The following is a 21,124-nucleotide window of genomic DNA, read 5'->3' as shown; positions in this document are numbered from 1 at the left end:
AAAACCCCAAAGTAGTGGTTCAATTGTCTGCATTAGTGAGTGATCAGGAAGCTAACTCCACCAGGTTCAAAAAACAATATATGAATAAAATAAATATAAATCAAACACTGTTCATGACAATAAGTGTGTGCATGTGTGTGTGTGCTCTAAGAGAGACTGACAGAGCGAGACCCACAGGATAGCGTTAAGAGAGGAAAAGAGAAACAAAACAGTGAGAATTAGACAGTAGGACCATGAAAAACAGTCATTCATTCATTCAGTGTGTTTTTGGACCGTGGGGGGAAACCGGAGCACTTGGAGGAATCCAATCACCTGTGAGGAGCGGGAGAGAGATCAGAGCGGCTGAGGGCATACAGATGTAGTTTATTATTTAACTCCTTTAGCGTTTACACATATGTGTGTGTGTTTGGGTATGTTCATACACTTTCAGATACCAAGGAAAATCAGAGCAACACAAGGTTAATAACTGTATATTTGACCCCACATCCTGACACTGTGTAAAAGCAAACAATAGTGTGTGTATACACTGATAAAGAGAAGCAGCAGCTACTGTGTGTTAAATTCACTAAATTTATGTCTCTTCTTCACAAGTGTTGCTGTGTGGAAGTGTGAAAGAAACTGCACACTCTTACACTCTACACACACACAATTTTCTGCTCTCTGCGTGAGAGTGGGTTCTAACACCAACGCACTGAGAACTCTGCAACCTGTGTACATGCTTTCAAATGCGCACACACAGAGACACACTCTAAGTCCTCTTACAGTTATCATTCAGCCAGTCTACATATACAAAAGTGTTTAACATCCTCACAAACTGAACAGAAATCTGTCCATCCACACTAAATAAAAATGCTTTTTATATGTACACAAACATACACATATCACCATTGGACCAAAGTCTCCTATCTCCAATAATTACATTTAAAGAAGAAAGAAAAACTTTGAATGGAATCATCAGAATAGGAATTTGTTTTTGTTTTTTTTTGTACTCCAAAAGTAAATTTGGGGTAATTCTTCAGGGTCTGTTCCTCTTGAAATTGTAATAAAATATAAAGCATTGTTTTCAGATTATGGAAAAAAAGACAAAATGGGGACCAGCCAAATTTGATGATAATTGGTTCCAATGAAAACGTAAAAACAAAAATCCAAGACACACACGCTAACCTGGAGAAGGACTTGGAAAAGTGCAACATTTCAATGAATAACATTTTTAAATAAAAATCTTGAAAAGAGAGAGAACAAAAAAAGAAAAAAACTATTTATTTTTTTTTGCCCAAAGCAAACTAGAGCTCAGGGATGCCCACCTCTCCTGAAATACAGCACCAGAGAACAAAATAAATCAATACGTTTCTGAATATATTATTCAACAGGTGGTGTAGTAGAAACTGAAGTTCTTCTCACCAGGTTCTTGAGCAGTGCTGACAGCTCCTTGGTGAGGGTGGAGAACTTAACGAACGCTGTTCCCAGATCAGGGTTGTCTCGGCTGATGAAGTTACTGCCAAACTTATCCAGTGCCTGGGCGTATGTCTCTTCATTCTGAATATGATCTACACAATCACACAGATACATATTCACAGAGATAAGACACCATTAATAGACCGGTAATAGATCACAGGTGTCTAAATGTACATAATAATGTAAAGTTAACTGCATAAATAAATACATTGATAGACAGATGTTATATCCATCCCATAATGAACATTCAGTTAAGATATACATTCAGTTCTGTTCAAATACATGTATTATCAAATACATTTACATTCATATACATTTAAGATTTTCCTCCGAAAATTTTAAACCCGTTTTTAAATTTTAAACAGATTGTCAATTGTAAAAATGAACTAATGCATTTGTTTTTTATTACGGCTGGGAAAAACGTGAATAGCTTTTATCATTAGTCACCAGTGCAGTTTATCTTGGAGAGCTCTTCTTTTTTAAAAAATACATAAACTGACAAATCAATAAACCGCTCTGGTTTAAAATGACCACTTATATTCCATCAGCTTTGGATCACTGCCATCTCTAATTGCAGTTTAATGGAGCAGTGCTTATAATGACTGCTCAATACAGATAAGATCAATAATATACATAATGTGAAAATCATATTTTGTGATATGTATTTAGCAATCTAGACAAGTGTATTTACAGCATACCACTGTAAAGGGCTTATGAAAGCACTGAGGTGAACTCATTATGTCTGCAAGCAGATGTTGAATCAGTGTTTATCAAAGCAGCTGTTCAGAGCTACTTCCTGATAAAATCTGTCTCACAATCGTTAACATTTACACCATTCAAAAGGCTTCCTAGGAAAGAAGAGGCTGTTACAGCAAAGAAAGACAATATTAATAGATTTCATTTCAGAAATGGATGAACTGGTAGGTGTTCATAAATATTTAGACACAGTGTGTACCCACAGCACATATGAATGTTTAAAAACTGTAAGTCAAGGACAATTAAAAGAAAACTGCAGATCTCCAGCTGAGCCATCTCAGCAGGGAAACTGCTCTTCAGTAGTGTAACAGAAAACGTACATGTTGTGTGTGTGCTTAACGTGGGAGAGATAAAAACCGAGTAGGCTGATGAGGGGGTGGGAGAGAAGCACAATGAAAGATCCCTTGGAAATGAACCGTAATATGCTCCTTTTGCTGCAAAGAGCTTTTGTTGCATACAAGCATTTATACCTGATGATTCTCTTTAGACGCTTAGAGACCCAATCATGTACCAATAAAAGCTTTTGACTGTAAGAGCACAGATGGTGCAAACACACAGAGGTAGACAGGTTTATAAACCTTGCCCCTGCTACTTTTAACCATGTATTCATTCCCCTTTCTGCATTTTGTCTGTTTGAGTGTGGGTTAACCTGTAAGCAAAGACGGGTATGATCCAGTTAACCATATTTGTATCACGTGAAAACAACATTTAGGGCATCGTTACAAAAAAGACAAGAAAGATTTCATCAAGGTGAGATGCTCTCAACTCTCCATTATGTATATGTCTGATTTTAAAAGCTGTGATAGAGATAAATAAAAGAGCCCAGTCTCAAATTCAAGGTTGCCATTAAGAAAGAATGCATCTCTGTGATTTATCATCACTGAAGATTGTCCAATTTTGTAGAATGCACTGAATCTTTCCAGAAAGGCCTTAACTGGCTTATTATTCGTCATGGCACATTCTTACAATTCATCAACTGCAGATGAAAGGCATTTAAACAATGGCTGATACAGTCAGTAGATAGATACATTTTGTGTTCAGAACAATGTACACACCCCTTGTAATTAGCTAAATTAAAGTAGCAAATTAATTTATTTTAAAGGTGGACCCACTGTGGACACGGGTGTTTAATTCCACATGCACAGCTAGTACATCCTCCATGGAAAGGCATTAAATGAAACAGGATGCTAAGTAGCAGCTAAATGGTCTAAAGTAACCATGTTCAATGCCAGGAAGGGTTTAAAGATCCCCAGTTGGGTTGGTGAGCAGTGAAGCTGCTTTCTGTTGAGTGATTGAGCTTCATCCCCTACCTTTGTTTGTGGTCCAGAACTTATCATCTAATATCAGTACCTGAACTCTTAAACTCTTAACGCTCTCGTGGCTCTTTATTAACACGGTTATTACTTAATACTTACCCCTAAGTCTCATTTTATAAAGTCTCTTTATAATAGGACAAATGCTTAAAAATTATTTTGAGGGCATTAGCATGTCCATTTGAGGATTAGGAAATCCTAACAATTCACAAATGGAGAAATTCCAAAGAAGAGTTTCCCCAATTAAAGTGCTGGAGCTGTTTATGTGATTGCACAAGGATGATGTTAAATGGAGCAAAATAAAGAATATAAAGAGAAATACGAGTACTGATTAAAAATGGCAAAAATGAGAAATGACAAGAAACAGAAGAAAGCGAAAAACCAATAAAAATCAGCATTAGTGCCCCTCATGCCAAATTCAGCTGTTGGTAAGAAAAAGGTATCTGCGGTAAAAGCGTGTCACCAATGTAATATCATTAAGACCCCAGAGAACTGTATAAAACTTGTGGAATAGGTGTTTAATATTTCCTCTTTAAACTCCATGTGTTGCAGAGATTACTTCAGTAAACACTGATATGTTGCATGATTCTGATCACATACCTACCCTTTGAATACTAATGATAGCAAAAGCTCTTCATCTCTCACCTTGAGAGAATGTGTTTGTGTGTGTGTGTGTGTGTGTGTGTGTTTTACCTTGGCCAGAGTTGTAGATGGCTTTAACTGATTTCTTGACTTTCTGTAGTGAAGTTCTGTCCTGATCCAAGGCCTGAGGACAAAAGATGAGCAATAATTTATTTAGCTCGGAATAAGAAAAAGAAAAAGCATTAAGATAGAGATAGATAGAGAGAGAGAGAGAGAGAGAGAGAGAGAGAGAGAGAGAGAGAGAGAGAGAGAGAGAAACACAACAGGAAACAGGCAAAGAAAGAGAGCACATTTTAAACAGTAATTATGAAAAAACAAATTAATGTAAGGCACTGATTTAAACATTAATTTTGCAGAGGAATCGTAAATCATTTTAATGACTCCACTGGTCTCCACCCTCTGCTGTCTGGAAAAAAATGCCAATCAAATCACAGCAAATTATCTGAAATCATGACCCAATCAAGAGAGCAGCTGAGCTGCACTAATCAGATCATGCCGTGGCTAATCAGCAGCTCTCTCTCACAAAAAATATATTTAAACAAACTCTGATGCACTTTGTGATTCACCTTCTATTTGAACAATGCTTTATTCTCCAGAGCTGTGTTCTATTTTGGGTTTTATGAGAATGACTAACAGAGGTGATCTAGACTTAACTTGCTCAGCTGAGTTTATTCAGTAATAGGCTGCTGGTGTAGAATTTAGCATTTGCTCTGGTATAGTCTTAGCCAAGACCAGGTAAGGCACAAAACTGACCAGACCACATACTATAATAATATACATACAACATTACAAACACACACTGCTGTGGTGGTGATTTCATAAGCTATACTTTTAAAAATGAAGACCTGGGACTTTTTTCAGGTAATTTGTGAAATTAAGAGAAATAGTGACAGCCTGTGAGTTCAATTTTTAATCATTTATAATCATCAAAATAAAGAAGAAAATAATTGTTATTATTTGTAGTTAAGCACATAGAGTAACGAAATCTTTTACTGGCCCAGAAGATTGTAATTTATCCAGTACAAAATAAATAAATAAATAATAGCATATGTCAAAGAAATTGTTCTAGTTCCTAAACACAGCCTGAGGCCATGATTTCTGCCTTCAACCAGCACAATCTGACAAGAAAATTTCTAAGTCAACTTGATTCATACTACTGTTAACTGAACATTAAAAGGTAATTTATGTTTATGTGTAGGCATATGACCGATTGGTGGTAAATGTGTTTTACTATCATTATGCATTAGCCTAATCATTTGACATTTTTTTCTGCCTACTCTCAATGTTGAAATACAGGAGAACCTCTACTAATGAACACCTATACTAACGAACTTTCCAAGATACGAACCGGGAATTTGAATATTTTTTGCCTCCACCAACGAACCCGAGCCTCCGCCGAGCCGGCGGCTGGAAATGGCCACTGACCCCAATAGGCGAGTCTCCCAGCGCGCCCAGACTTGAGTGAGCTTTTAAGATGAGTAAATAGTAGTTTTAGCAATTTAGCATTAGTGTAAATAGCAGACATCAAAATTCGTGCTAAGTTAAGCTTCGTCTCCCCACATTCACCCGCCTACTCTCCGTTATTCCACCCACCCCCCACCTCCCGTCATACAGCCAGTGCCTGTGTTACTCCTCCAGCCAGTCGTCACGTCTTCAAGGTAGCGATGTGTAACCACTTAAAATTTTTTTATTTCTTTTTATTACTGTTACCACTGTATTTCTTTTTTATTTTTAGTAATGTACATGTATTTTTTTTACTAATTTAAGAGTTTTGTAAACATATATCAGTTCTTTCTGGGTTGGCTGGAAACTGCTTTTCCCTTATTTTAAATGGGGAAAATTGACTCGACAAACAAACTTTTCCACTTACGAACCAGAACACGGAACGGATCAAGTTCGTAGGTAGAGGTTCCACTGTATGTGGTTTCACAGACCCTGTGTTTCTGTACAATGCATGTGATATTACCTCAGAGAAAGCCTGTTAATAAAATTAAAGACACCTTTTTGTGGGTTTTTGTGTGTAAATGTGTAAAAACACTCCCACTGTACACCAAACGTAGTTAAGACACTGCTTGACATCTTGCCTCATGTTAAACGTTTGAAAGTTAAGTTTAGTGAAAAATCTAATTCACTCCATTTTCCCAAAACCCCAAATGCAGTCAACCACCCCAGATATGCTTAGATATATCCAGAGTATTGTTCTGCACTGGAGCTACAAGGCTAATAAGTAATAAAGCCTTATAAAACTCCAATTAACATCATGGAAACTTCTATAGCAATATCAACCAAGAAGAACGAGGCCAATTAAAACCTCTGTTGCGCAGATAAATTATGGCCAGCTCAAAAAATAATGGGCCATGCCGAGCAGCTGAGCTAATTAACTTTCACAATGTAATTAACAGCTAGCTTTTGGCCCCCGTTTGGATGTTTTTTACGTGCACTTTCCCAATTAGAGAAACTGCTTTGTGCCCAAAGTGGCCATGTTCGACAGCAGACCACAACCTTTGATCCTGCTCCCAAGGAATTAGCAACTATAACATAGGCCCAAATTCAGAAGAAGCGTTCCTCAGACATTCTGATCACTGGGGAATCTTCTCCCTGTGATTAAGACTCTGCTCTATTATTACTGGAGCTTTCTTAATGCTAGAAACACACTGATTCAGGGATTTCAGGATAGTGGTGGAAGGCAGATTTTTTTGATGTTCTCTACTGGGTTTTGTAGCTTGCAGAAGCAGTTTCCGTATGAGCTGTTTGAAGTTTGTGGGCCCACTCGCCTGTAAAACCAGAAACATCTTGACCCACAAAAAGAAAAGTCTTGTTCAGCCATAAATCAGTAAAAGGTATGATAGAGGTATATCATAGGTCACTAAAGGTACAAACATCGTAAATGTATATTTAAAAGGTACAACAGAGGGTTGGAAGTTCAGTTGTGTTCCCTAAAGGTACATTATATTCTCTTCTCCAGAAGAATAGGTTTTTAATTATAGAACTGTGTTACATTAAAGAACATAATAGAAGTCCTGGAGATGAAATGGGGCACACTAAATCTACTTTAAAATATACAATTATTACAGTATATGGTACACTTTTGCTCCCTAACTAAAGGTACTAAATGTGTACCCTTGGGGGTACAACCACAGTCTGACAGTTGACAGTTTTCCTGAGAGTGTAATTATGACTCTAGCACCATACAGTACTATTTAATTTACCCCATCTTTGGTAATTCTCAGTTCTCTTCATCAGAATGAACATAAACAATACAGTTTCATAGTTAGAGCTCTCAAATTTAAACATCTGTCCAACAGCAACTCATTTTTCTAATCAATCATACACTCCTGATTTCAATTCTTCCAATGAACAATTACTCTTTTTTCCAAATCAATAAGACATTTCCAAAGCAAAACAAATAAATGTTCTACCTACACATTTTAAGAATTAACAGTTACAGCTGACAGCAAACATCACATTCAATGTAAACATTCCATTGATGGATTAAAATCCAATCTCTATTTATGAAAATATTGGCATTTCTTGTGTCACTGTACCAAACAATCTAACAGATGGTCAGAACTGTGGCACATGCATTGACTCATGGTCTGGCTGCATTGCAGCTGGATGCAAGATAAAATGGACAAGTGTGTTTTAGACTCTTATTCTTATTCACTCATGATCTGTCAAATCACATCCGCAATGCAAAGTAAAAAGCTTTAAAAAAACAGCTTCTCTGTCTCACTGATGTGATAGTTGCAATGGTAACCTAAACAAAACATTGTTTGCCAGAGATAGAGGGTTGTCAGTCACACGCTTTGTTTAGAATATCACAACGAAGCCCACACTGTTCTCAAAACAGTCTGATGACAGCATTTTGGCCATTTTGGAAAATGTTTTATTATATTTCTGCTTTGCACTTTCTGTTTAGACCTTGGTGAACACTAAACATAACACACATCATTAGTATTATACAAAACATTCATTATAAAAAGTGTTCCCAGAGCCTTTAAAGTTTTTTTGAAGCTAGGGCTCCAATGCCAGGCCTTATTTACATACCACCACCTCAATGGCTGTACATTTAATAGAGCAACAAATACATACATAATCACTCAGCTGTAAGAAGCAACTCAAATCTGTTGATGATCATCAAACAGAAAAATTCCAAATAAACGTCAGTCTGACCTCTCCACATGCAGCGCTACTAGAGCATCTACCTTTGACATTATGATTCATCTTTTTGCCCTAGAAAAAATGCTAGAAAATACTGGTACAGTCCTCACTTGGAGAGGCGCTTCATAAGAAGGCTTAAGGGATCATTTAAGGTTAAGGACATAGAGGTCTACTGAATGCCACCACTGAATTCTTGCTGACACACACTTCTTGCCAGAGCTAAACAAGCGTTTTGCTTCCAAACTCCCACACACACACACACACACACACACACACACACACACACACACACAAAAACACAAAATGGATGCAATGATACATCTTTTCTAGGCTGATAACATTGCATACAAAAAGCACAGCAAATTCAAACATTTTGTTTTGTAGCTCAGTTTGCATATCTGCACTGTCCAATGACAAACATGTTTCTCCCAAAATTCAGTGGAAGTCATTGTAAAAAGATTTTATTCCAAGTCATTTTGGAGCATTTCTATTGGTCCACTCATCATGAAATGTTCACATAATATGAAGGACAGCAGCTGTGTTCAAACGAGGTAGTAAACTAAAAATCCACAAACATGGAGATACATGTTTTTAATTAGAGGGTGATGTTGAGATGATAATTATGTATTTAATAATGAGCCCTGTAAAAACCCAGGAGAAAAAATATCTTTATTTTTTTATACTGTCCAATCATTCATTCATTCATTCATTGTTTGTGAACAATTCAGTGGGTCCAGTGCTGACCTGGAATCACTGGGCTCAAAGCAGAAATACACCCCAGACAAGGCGCCAATCGATCACAGGGTACTTCCCACTCACATTCACTCACACCCTACACTATATTTGACAGTTTGCATGTTGGACTGTTTGAGTTATCCATATTGATGCAATCTAATTGCCACATCCATTTGACTGCCATAAAACAGAAGTTATCTGCACATGGAAACTTGCAAGCAAGTAAATCCCTTTGTAATACACTTGTTTTCAATCAAACATAATTTAATTTAAATAATAATAAATATAGAATATTAAGTGTCATAAAAGCTCAGGATTACATGGCTGTATAACTGCTGGGCAAGTATACAGACTGAAATGATTTTAGCAGAAGTATGATGTAAATAACTCTGAAACTGCAATGTAGCATTCTTCTTTCCTCAACAACAAACCTCAGGGTACACACTTTGTCACACACATCCATTACACCCCACCCATATATTTGAAATCATGGGATTAGGCAATAGCACATGTCATATACAGAGTTCTGTGCAAAAGTCAGAGCACAACCAGCTTCTTTGTTGGACACATTTTCTTGCCGAAGTTATGATCCATAATAAAATGACAGAATCTGAGTGAATGTTGGACTCAACAATGTGTTTGATTTAAAATCGGCTTGAAGAGCAAACTACCGTTTCTGTAGATCAAAACGGGCTTTATTTGAAGCACCAAGTGTCCACCAAATCCTGTGAACTGAGCTCGCTGAGACAGGGTGTGGACACCATAGCTTAAGTTTTATGAAGAATCAGCTGCATACCATCTCTAGAGTGTAATAATAGGGCACCAAAACGCAAGCTGTGTTTGCAACTCTCTATGTGTGTGTGCATATTACACTGCAATATAGCACTGGACTGGGTCAAGACGGTTAAAATGTTCAAATTTATGGAGCTTTTTGATTTTGGTGGTGTTTTCCTAGAATTGCAGCACAGTCTAGCACATTATTTCTGGTAACTGACATTTTAACTAATGGCCCCCAACCATTTTTCTAAAGACAAAGGTCTAACAGCAAGCATAAAAAGACATAACGTGAGGACCCAAGAAGAACATTTAATATGGAACCCATTCATTAAAAAAAAGAAAATTGTGCATGAATTAGAGTACCAAGAAGACACGTCGCAATTCTTAAATCATATATTTCCACAGTGATAAAAATGTTTCAGTATCAAGTTAAGTTATTTACTATGTGAATGCACCCACATTGTGTACTAGAGCAGTTGTAGTAATAGGCCTGTAGAATTACAGTTGACATAAAATAAAATAAAAAATTAAGTATTATTAAAATTTTTGATGTTTTTCGCTTTTTTGGACAAATCATATGAGTGCACATGTTCATGCTACGTGTGAGTACATAGGCAAACAAATATTTATGCAGACATCCAGAAATGTAACCTCTCCAGTACATGGTACCTACTCCACTCCACTCACTCGTTTTTGGTCCCTTGTCCCTGGTATTTTTTCCACTAGCAGGAACAGCGGGCTTTGGAAACCACAACAGCAGCAACAGTAACATTAAGCACTGTTTACTCATCATGTATTCATGTGCTGTTCTTGTTTTTTTTGGGACTGAACATGGCTCCGCTCCCCAGATCAGTACGCCTTTTTCATTACTTGTTGCTCTGTCCAGATTTCGTGGGAGTATTTCTACATCCACATTCAGCACAGGCTAAAGATTTACATATCAGCACTAGCATTATTAGTGGATAAAAAACGGGCACATCTCTAGTCTTCAGTCATCATTATATCAACAGATAGTCATCTGTGGTCATGCAAATCATGCATAGTAGATAACCTCACTGGCCAAACATGAAAGACTGGGGTTTCAATCTCAACCTGGGTAGTTTCACCAAAATATACCACCAAGGAGACCTCGAGAAAGACTTTTACAATGACAATGTATTAGCCTATGTCTGGAAAATGATTACAAATTCTGTATAGAGTCAAGAATGTCAATGTAAAAGTAATTGAAGTTGTCCATGAGGAAAAAAAAAACTGATTTCATGCAAGGTCTGGCAGTGTCAGCAGAGCAAAGACAAATACAGGAGGTCCTCAGGTTACGTCAGTCCCGAGTTACGATGTTTCGTGGTTACAACATATCTCCCATTTACTGTATAAAGCCTTGTTTCGACTTGAGTGGTTTGCATCATAAACGTCGTAAACATCGTAACGCGAACTTCGTGTTTGGTGTGTGCGGCGGAAGAATACACGGTTACGCGGCTCGGGACCGAGGAGGATAGGTGTTAGGATAGGATAAGTGCTTACAGTATGTTATTTACGTACAGTATGTACGTATGTTCCGACTTACATCGAAAATCGGTTTACGACGCGACATAGGAACGGATCAACTTTGTAAGTCAAGGACCCCCTGTATTGTGATTACATTCAAACATTACAATTGCACAGCTCTACTCTTGGGTTGAATTAATGTTACAAAGCACAAAAGAGTTTAGAACAAGAAAAGAACACTTCTCAGAAACAAGCAAAAATATTACCTAATTCAACACAAATATAAATAGAAGCTGTTAAGCTGATTGTATTGTGTTCTATTTAGCTAATTCATAAATGTCCAGAGAAAATTAGTCATCCAAATTCCACATTTTGTATTTATGATGACTAATTGGCCTTCAAAATTTGTGTCAGAAGGTGCAAAGAAGCACCTCTCTCTCTCTTAACTCCCCCACACTTTAGAACTAATTTCTAAGAATGACAGCGATTGACACTTGCTGCTTCAGACCTGCTACTTGTCCATCATTCTCCACTCAGAGCTTCACATCTTTGAAATGTGCAAACTAGTACTGTTACAATAAAAGTAAAGGTCAATAATGCTAATGTTGCTAATAATAAATGCAGATGAACTGTCCCTAATTATGAAGTGTATATGAACAGTACATAAGCTTGTATTCCTCCTGAGTGTACAATCTAGACCAATATACATGTCAACAAACAGCAATATTTAAAATTGTAGAAGCATTTCAAGACTTCAAAACCAGGCCTTGTACAAGTAACAAGACCAACAGACTGATGTGGCAGCAAGTCAGGCTTATGTTGTTGGGTTTTTTTGTTTTTTGTTTTCAAACGACAAGCTGTGCTTACATTATACAACATAAAGTTTATTTAAGCATTATACTACTAATAAAGGCTTTTGTAGATGGCGTTATCACAGGAAAATGCAGAGCTAACAGAAACTACTTTTTCTGCGTCTGGTGTGAAATACTAAGCGATGTGGAACAATTTAAATGCTCCTTACGCCCCGTGCTGCTTCTGGTGTGAAATCGGCATTATAAACCATTCAAGATCTGGTAGATAGCCATTATTTTCTTTTTAAAATATCTATTCTGTACATCCTTTCATTATGAGAAAAAGCTAAGCACTTATTCTATTTTGCACCTTACTTATAATGAGAAACAGCCCAGTGGACGTATTTAATAAAAGAGATTTTGTCATTGTTTATGTGCACTCTGTTTAGGAAATCTTTCTAAATGTGACATTTACCATTCATTTTAGAAAAGACTATGTAAATTTTGTGATTGTTCAGTTATTTAATTGTCAAAATAATCAGATTACTCATTGATTCGAGTCCTAGTGTAAACAGAGTGAACAGAGACTTTGATTGGAAGGAGTGAATAATAACGAGACAAAGAACTTTTCTGTTCTCCAGATGTCCAACAGGCCCAGAAGTTTCTAAGCAGAGTGGAGTAAAGATGAGAGAGAGATGTAGGCCAGTGTTCTATTTTTGAGAGCAGTCTAGTCACTAACGGTTAGGTCACTACGCCCGAATTCATCATCAGTATCCTGCTTTATCTTTATCTCTTTGTTGTCAGACCCTTGTGGATGCCAAAGTCTACTCTTAAAAAGAAAGGTCGCAAAAAACTACTTGGCTAGGATGTTCATTTCTTTTTTTAAAATAACTGGTGTAAAACCATCCTGTCACATGGAGGAAAATACCTTTTGAACCCAACCCGTTTCCATCTACCAGTTGGGTCTGTCCCAGTCATATTATGTTGCCAAGCTGGGAGAATGAAAGGGGAAGAATATATTTCTCTCTGTTTTGTCACAGTAAATCTGGCCAGATCTTTTAATAGTTTAATGAAGGTGCCAACATTTTTTTATTGGGGGAAATACAAGGTCAGCTGCTGAATATTTCGGTTAACCAGCCCTAACCAACAGGCTATACATTACAAAATGATTTTAAAAAGGCTTTAAAATTATAAATAGATTTCAACATTAACAACCGCCCTCGAGCAATATACACAAAATACTATGTCAGGGCAGAAGCTGTGAGAATCTTTTCCTCAACCACAAGGTATTTTTGACAGTGAATTTTCACATTGCCTTTGTTTTAAAATGAAATACACTGCAAATATATAGACTAATTCTTTATTCAAAATACTGACAAAAGGAGAAACTTTATTCCCTTGTGGAATTGTCTTTTTCTGGTGGTTGATTTTTTTTACCCATTCATGGACATGCATACTTGATGCCAGCAACCCTAGCAAAGAATATGAAAAAACGAATGAGACTGTTATTATTTACTCAACTTACCTGAAGCTGTAGCCTCTATAAAATCATGGAATATACCGTCAACCTTTTAAGCTGCTTAAAAGTTAAAATACTTACTTTAAAATTGTTTTAAAAGAACAAAGAACTGCTATTATGGCAAAAAGAACATATTTATGTACAATTTAACCTGCAGCCTATCAGCCGCTACTCTCCATTAAAGGGTTAAGACATTGTTCAGAGTCCAAAGAAAACCACAAAACCAACATCCTCTGTCTTTTCTAAAAGCTTCAGCAGAAGCATGAATGATTAAGCTGAAGAACAAGACAGAGCATCACACCAGACAGTGTGTGAGAGTGTAAACAGTGAAAAAAACAGCAGGAGACTAATCTAGGCTTATTTTAATCCAGCTGTTCTCTGTCTCTCTTTGTCTCAGAAAGACACCATCAAGTGCAACCCTGTCTTGGTTCCCCTGAGAGAGTGACAGTCACAACAACACAACTGAATATTACTATTATTTCCTTAGATTCAGCACATGCAATATCTTCGCTTAAGCCTTGCAGCCTTTTTGTAACTTCCTCTATCGCAAAACCATTCCCTATAAGGTTAAAGGGAAATGCCTATAATGTTTCACATTTCTGCATAACTCAGCTATTAAGATTTAAACATATGCATCAAAGTGGGTTGTTAAAGGGGCCTCGTGAAATACTCCTTTCTAGAGAAGCTTGCAGAACCATAATTCCTCATAGAGCTGGTGAGAGGAACACGACCTATAAAATTTTCAACAGCTCTGAAACCTATATTAGAGAAAGGTATTTAACAGAAAATAAATATTAATGTTGTACCAGATACTTGTTATAATGCCTTAGTAGAACAGTACTAATAAATAAATAAATAATAAATGCAGGCAGCTGTAAGGTAAGAACAGCACAAAGAGATCATTTTGATCAGATTTAACACTTCAATAACACTTAAAAGGTAAGAAACATTCACTAGACATTTTGGATAGGTAATTAAACAGTTATGATTGTATTGAAGACCATGGTAAAAGGTTAAGGAAACGACAGGAAATTGTGTCAAGAAAACAATACTGAATTTGTCATACATTTCCCTAAATAGAGGTTTATTAAAAGCACTGCTGAATAAAATTTGTCCAGTTCATATTTGTGACTAATGTAGGATTGCACCAAGTGTTGGAGACTTGGTCGCGTGGCCTTATGGATCTTTTTAAACTTGTAAAACGCAGAACTGGACACATGATTTCTAACCACATGCTAGAGTCTGACTTGGAAGTGGCTGGAGTTTCAGTTTGCCACAAAGCATTTTCCATTTCTTGGGCAAACTTGAAACGGGTTTACAGAATCTGAATCTGTAAATGAATCTACAAATAACTTAACCTGTAATGCCAAAGTTGCAATATTTGGAAGAGAATGGAAGTTATCATGGATGGAACTCCAAAAAGTGGCCTTTAAACGTCTGTTGGAATTTTAAGCCAAGATTAGTTTACAGTTGTTTTCTATCCACTCAACCCATATACAACTGACAGTGAACATAGATAAATACAAATGTCAGACTTTCCATGTAAGTGCAAACATCACCAAATCAAGAATTAAAGCAAATATATGTGCAATCCATCCTTATGTAGACTCAAATTGGATCCTGCCATTTCATCTCCGACAGACAGTAGTTTATTAAACACCATATAATCACACTAAAAGTTCTAGACTTTCCTGAAAGTAGTCCCTGTTTCTTTTCATCCACACTAACTTTCTCATACTTTCACTATAGCCAAGCTTAACTCTGCAAGTTAAGCTTCACACTCACTGGCTGACCTCTTCTGCCATCCTGCATTCCACATTGCTTTTGTAGAGCACTGCCAGATTCAGCGCTGAAAAGGAAGTGTCTTTCAGCTACCTCCAGCCAAGTCTTTATTATCGCGAATATTTCCAGTAATGGAAACCCAAGAACAAAAACTAAAATATCATCAGGAATATCACATCTTTATTTCTGCAGTCTGTAGCTACCTGTCAATCTTGTGGTTTAATGCCAAAGCAATATTGTTGTACTACCTATTTCATGTCAAAAGAGTAGTGTTGCACGTTGTACCGATAGTAGAAAAATATCTCAATAGCTTGTCATTAAAAACAGTACAATACCCCATAAAATGTGTTCCGGTACGTTAAAGGCTAAGCGCCAGCTATATGAAAGTGTCAAACAAATAAATACAGTGGAATTTGAGTTCCTAACTTGGGTTTATTGATATCCATTAAACTTAATTTAATGCAAAATGACGAAAAGGTTGTTTTTTGGCTGCAATAATTAAATGTACAGTGGGTCATCTGTGCACAAATGGCCCAAAGATCCCAAAATATCCAGAAAATGGACTAAATTTGTCAAATTTAAACGGGCACTTTGGAAAGGACCATCCGCTCACTCCGTTATCTGTAGCTCATTTCACTGGCCCTTTTCCAACAATATGGACATGTAAGGACACCAACGAAAGGTGTTCAAGAGCCTCTGTAACATGGAGGTAAACAGGGTAAGGACACTTACTTCGCCTGTTTTAGTTGGTGTTAGTTAACGTTATCTTGACTTGCTAAACTCGGTGGCTCAGATTATACTAGGCTACGTAGCTGCATTACGGAGGTTTATAATGTCGGATGAATTCGAGTTGCGAATGTGCAAAAAGTGCTAACAAACACGTTTGCTTACTTTTATGTTGAATTTATTCATTTTTTCTGAACTCCTGAACTGAGATCACATAATTGATTGAGGCATTCAGCTTTATTCAAACAGTAAACACGTCTAATGAATGTAGGACACGGAACCAAAGGTACGATTGGGCCCAGAAATGGCGAACAGTCACGTGCGGCGTCACATTGAACAAACAATAACCAGCGATTTTGCCGACTGCCCTCAGCTTGAAGAGGAAGCACATTACTTTCCTGACGTTTCTGTTTTTTTTTTATGGTATCATTTTAGTATCAGTATTGAGATATTTAGGTAGGTAACGTATCGAAAGTCAGAATTTTGGTATCGTAACAACACTAAAAGAGAGTACCGTTATTGATGAACTAAATAAAATTTTTTTTAAAAAAAAGCTAAGGAAAAAAATCATCTCTTTACATTATCCATGTCGTTGGGGGGGGGGGGGGGGGGTATATAACATGTGTAAATAACATGTTTTCTGACTATCAATAAACCCAAGTTAGGAACTCAAATTCCACTGTATTTATTTGTTTGACACTTTCATATAGCTGGCGCTTAGCCTTTAACGTACCGGGACACGTTTTTTTTTGGGGTATTGTACTGCTTTAAATGACAAACTATTGAGATATTTTTCTACTATCCAATGTTCGCTTCTTTAGTACCACAATTAATACAAATATCAGAAAGCTATGTTATTAGTTACATAAGCCTCATAGCTTCAGGGCATGTTAAAATAAGCATGTTCCAGACACTTAACATATCTTGGCTTATCAGTTTTGTTTGAGGAAAGGAATTAAATATGCTGCTGCACTCCATGAAGCAGACTAGATTCTCAGATTGGGCAGGAATAGCATACTATACCAATAAAAGCCCTTGGAAGAAATTGTTACCGCTGCATTTCTTTACCTCTGTGCCTGTTTAAAATGATCATTTTGTTTCAATCTTATTTTTTTTTTTCCATGTTAGTTACTTGTGAAAAGAGCATCTTGCCAAATGCCACAATTGTAGCCTAAATGTAAATGGAGACAACATTCCAAATATCACTGTAACAAGCAGGATGCATTAATCTAGATAACAGGCATCTTTAAGGTCACAGTTATGTCAAAAGCAGTAACAAAGTTGCACAAGGCCCTGACTAAATATGTTTGTTTTATAATCTGCTCCAGTGTACAGTTCACCACTAAATGGACAGGGCCTATAGCAATACTATCACAACGTACATTTCCAGCCAAGACATAGCTCAGAGTTAAATGCTCTCTAAGCACACGCACTTATGCAAGTGCTCAACCACTTCATTTTGCATGTGGTTCTAATCCAGCTTAGTTTATTTAATGATGCTAGCTCAATCTATGATAATTTACTTTGATTATCATGATATATGTCATGCTCACAAAGAAGTCGCCTGAACCGGGAGTTCTCGCTCCTCTCCCATTGAGCCATATGCATGTCCCAGAAGGTCCCACCTCCATGCCCTCAGACTGACAGCTTAGACTGGGCTTTTACTTTAACTAAAACTGTTTATTATTGAGCTACCACTAACCTTTATTAACACAGACCTTAACACACTCATATCATGACACTTAAGACCACTGTACTTCACAAAATAATTCTTCATTCACAGTGCTCACTGTTTATACACTACTTTTTATGTCTATACTGCTCGTTGTTTATACACTGCTCTATTTTGTTGTTCTGAAATCCACAGCATGGTGGGTTTCCTGGGGGAGTTTATATGCCACTGCTCTTCTTGCATATGTGTTATGTCAAGTGTGGGCTGAAGAGAAATATAAAGTTCCCCAGCACTGAGCTGAGGAAGTGTGTTGTTGAGTTCTCTGTAGTAATGGAAATCCATTCAATACCTTTGGGAGGAGCTGGAGTGGCATTTATAATCCAGCAGTAATCATGGAATATCAGTAATAATCATGTGACCAAATTGAATTAAGTCCTTACTAGGAAGGTAGTGCAAGATGGATACCAATTTACAAAATTATTCACACTGTTTGTCCATAGCAATAAAAATGTTATACTGTTTATCCACCAAAAAAAAAAAAAAAAAAACATCTAGCCACTGCTCCACTGGCCAAGCCATAACTGTGTGAATGTACGAAGAGTCTCTGAGGGCAAAATGAGTTGTGCTCTTTGGGTGATGAGAGACTTTGTTGACTGCGGCATGCTCGTTTAGGAGCACAGCTGAGGCTTCTGGGTCATGTGCTCTGGCCTTGGGTGGCTCAGCAGTAGCAGCTACGATGTCCCTGATGCTAAATACAGCAATGGGCTGACACAAGGCCTAGAGCTAACTGCCATGGCCCTTTTTCCTCTTCTTTTGTAAGAGCAGATTTAACATTTGTGGACACCTTTATGCTTTAAGCATTTGCATGCCTCAGGATGGTGTGAAGCCTACCCAAACGTAGAGCAATACATAGATTGCCTTGTAGCCCTAAAGCAAACATGGACTAAATACATGGATGCTAGACAGAGGCCGCTGATAAATGCACCTGTAAAAGTCCACTTTGCTGTTCGCCTACAGGCTTAGCGTTCCTCACTTTGTAGTCTCAAGATGTGTTTAGTAACTACTATAAATGGTGCGTACCCACTACAAAGCTAAAACCTGAGTTATGTGGTTATTGTACAAGTGAGAAATTGAAGTGAATTCACATACAGACTCTTGTAGTTCACTCTGAACAAGTCTTAGTATGCCCATGGTGCAGTTTTGGCAACTTACTGTAACAATATCCCAAAGATTTTAATTGTTTATCCCTGCCTTAGTATCATTTTTTAAAGATTAATCTGTTCTATTTTGCAATATTTATTGCAAATGTATTGCATTTGGGAGCAGCTGTGGCCTATTATTGAACTGCATTTTGCACCAGAAGGTTGTAGGTTTAGGAAAAATGGGTTTGGGGAGTGTAAAAACAACACTGTCTACATCCTTCAATCCACAGCTAAGGTGCCCTTTAGCAAGACACTTGGCTTCCAAATGTTGTTAGGGCAGGGAGGGTGGCTGGCTGCTGCTCTAAGTGTGTGTGTGCATGTGTTTTCATTGCAATGGATTGATTAAATGCAGATGTCAAAGTTCACTGCAGTATTGTATACTGAAAATATAACAAATTCATTCATTCGTTCGTTCGTTAGTTCATTCATTCATTCATTCATTCATTCATCCATGACCCTTGCCACGTGGAAAACAGAACAGAACTTGCTGTAATAGACCTCAAAGATAACCCTAGATCAGCTGCTGGACTGCTGGCCATTATTCAAATGGAACTCAAAACATAAGGCCTGCAATTATGTAAGACCAGATGTCAGGTCCCACTTTGAATACAGAGAGAAGCTGTAGTCCTGACAGACTACTGTCCTTCATGGTCAAGGGTTCATATCTATTCTTCCATAAACCTCTAATAAAATGACTAACCTATGCACTGTGAACATAGAACACAGAAAAAATATTCACCTGACTGCATTTATTTGACCCAACTGCAATAACATAAACAACTATATCACACAGTTAGCATTCACAATTTTATCTTAAGCTGCAAGAGAGCATCATACACTTTTTATGCTGTTGCATTTGTTGAACGTAAACTCTGACATATATCAACAATATGTAACATATATAACAAACAAAGACAAATATCTCAAATGGACAATGTGCTCGCGGTCCTATGTGTGCTCCTAGGTCTGTGGCATTATGTTTCTTTTGGGGCAGTCCTATCTTATGTGTGGAATTAGTAATGAGTAAAATGTAGGAAAAATACTGTGCTCACCAAAAACAATGCTTAAGATAAGGCTAAAACTGTTGACCTGTAACCCCTCAACTCAAAGCCTAAAACCACTGGCCTTTCAAAACATCACTCTTCTGTTCACATTATCTATGAGCCTCATGTCATGAGGTCAGACTGGGTCATGTCTGGGACAGAGTGGCTGATGTTTGCTTTTATTTATTTATTTTTTCCTTCATTGATGTTGTCTGTGGTTAGCCACAACTGATCGGAGGGGGTCTTAATAATGAGTGCACTAAGAGGATAGACACATATACACACAGCTGTTCACTCTGCACAGCTGCATGCCTAATGTATCACACTGTGCTATTAGCGGATGGGACGGATTATGAACCCCCCCCCCCCCCCCCAAATTATTCTCACATACTCAGACCCCCTAAGTCTAAGCTTATATCCAGCAGAGTAGCACAACCCCACAAGCCTCTGTTCATTACTGTCACTCTTACACTAACATTGTCCATCTCCCTCTTTTATTATTCACTGTGCTCCTTTCATACTCTATTTTTCCTTGTTGACAGATCCTGCTGTGTGAGTGTTTGCCTGCTTGGTTTGAATAGCAATATTAAGTTACAGTATAATAATGTCCAGTTCTTGGTCAGCCCCTAGGACTGGCACAAAGGCCAAATTGTTTGTCTGTGTGTGTGTGTGTGTGTGTGTGTGTGTGTGTGTTAGATAAGCTAGAACACACATCTGTCCTGTCCTAAGCTGAACAATACATGGAAAAGCACTATACCCCCTCTGTCCTGTCTCAAATAGCTCAATATACATCTCTCTCTGTTTGTGTAGCTGTTAATTTAATATTACATATGATCTTTGTCATTGAAATCCTTGTGTCTCCATATGATATCTTCATCTTTAAAAATGGTCTTGATACAATAACTATAACTAAATTACAAGTCATTCTGGGCTACTGCTACCAGTCCATTAGGACATGACAGTTGCAATGCTATCTATTTTCAGACCCAGTTTCCACAAAGATGAAGTATTAATGTCAACATCTGGTGGTTAAAACAGCATTAGGACTTTCTCTTATTATACATT

The 21,124-nt window shown here is 37.4% G+C and overlaps 1 protein-coding gene across 3 annotated transcripts in view; it reads right to left on the bottom strand.

The window, feature by feature from the left end:
• The window catches only part of asap1b (ArfGAP with SH3 domain, ankyrin repeat and PH domain 1b), an 80,546-nt gene that overhangs the window by 38,122 nt on the left and 21,300 nt on the right, over positions 1-21,124 (bottom strand). For all 3 annotated transcript variants that reach the window (XM_066646798.1, XM_066646797.1, XM_066646799.1), the window contains exons 4-5: positions 4,218-4,290; positions 1,402-1,547 (exon numbers count right to left, since the gene is read on the bottom strand). In XM_066646798.1, the coding sequence (XP_066502895.1) occupies positions 1,402-1,547; positions 4,218-4,290 (219 nt within the window). The remainder of the gene's footprint in view (positions 1-1,401; positions 1,548-4,217; positions 4,291-21,124) is intronic.

The sequence above is a fragment of the Hoplias malabaricus genome, chromosome 1 (genome assembly GCF_029633855.1).
Source record: "Hoplias malabaricus isolate fHopMal1 chromosome 1, fHopMal1.hap1, whole genome shotgun sequence".
Classification (NCBI taxonomy): Eukaryota; Metazoa; Chordata; class Actinopteri; order Characiformes; family Erythrinidae; genus Hoplias; species Hoplias malabaricus.
The sequence above is the reverse complement of the archived record's forward strand: the minus strand, read 5'-3'. Positions and strand labels throughout refer to the sequence as shown.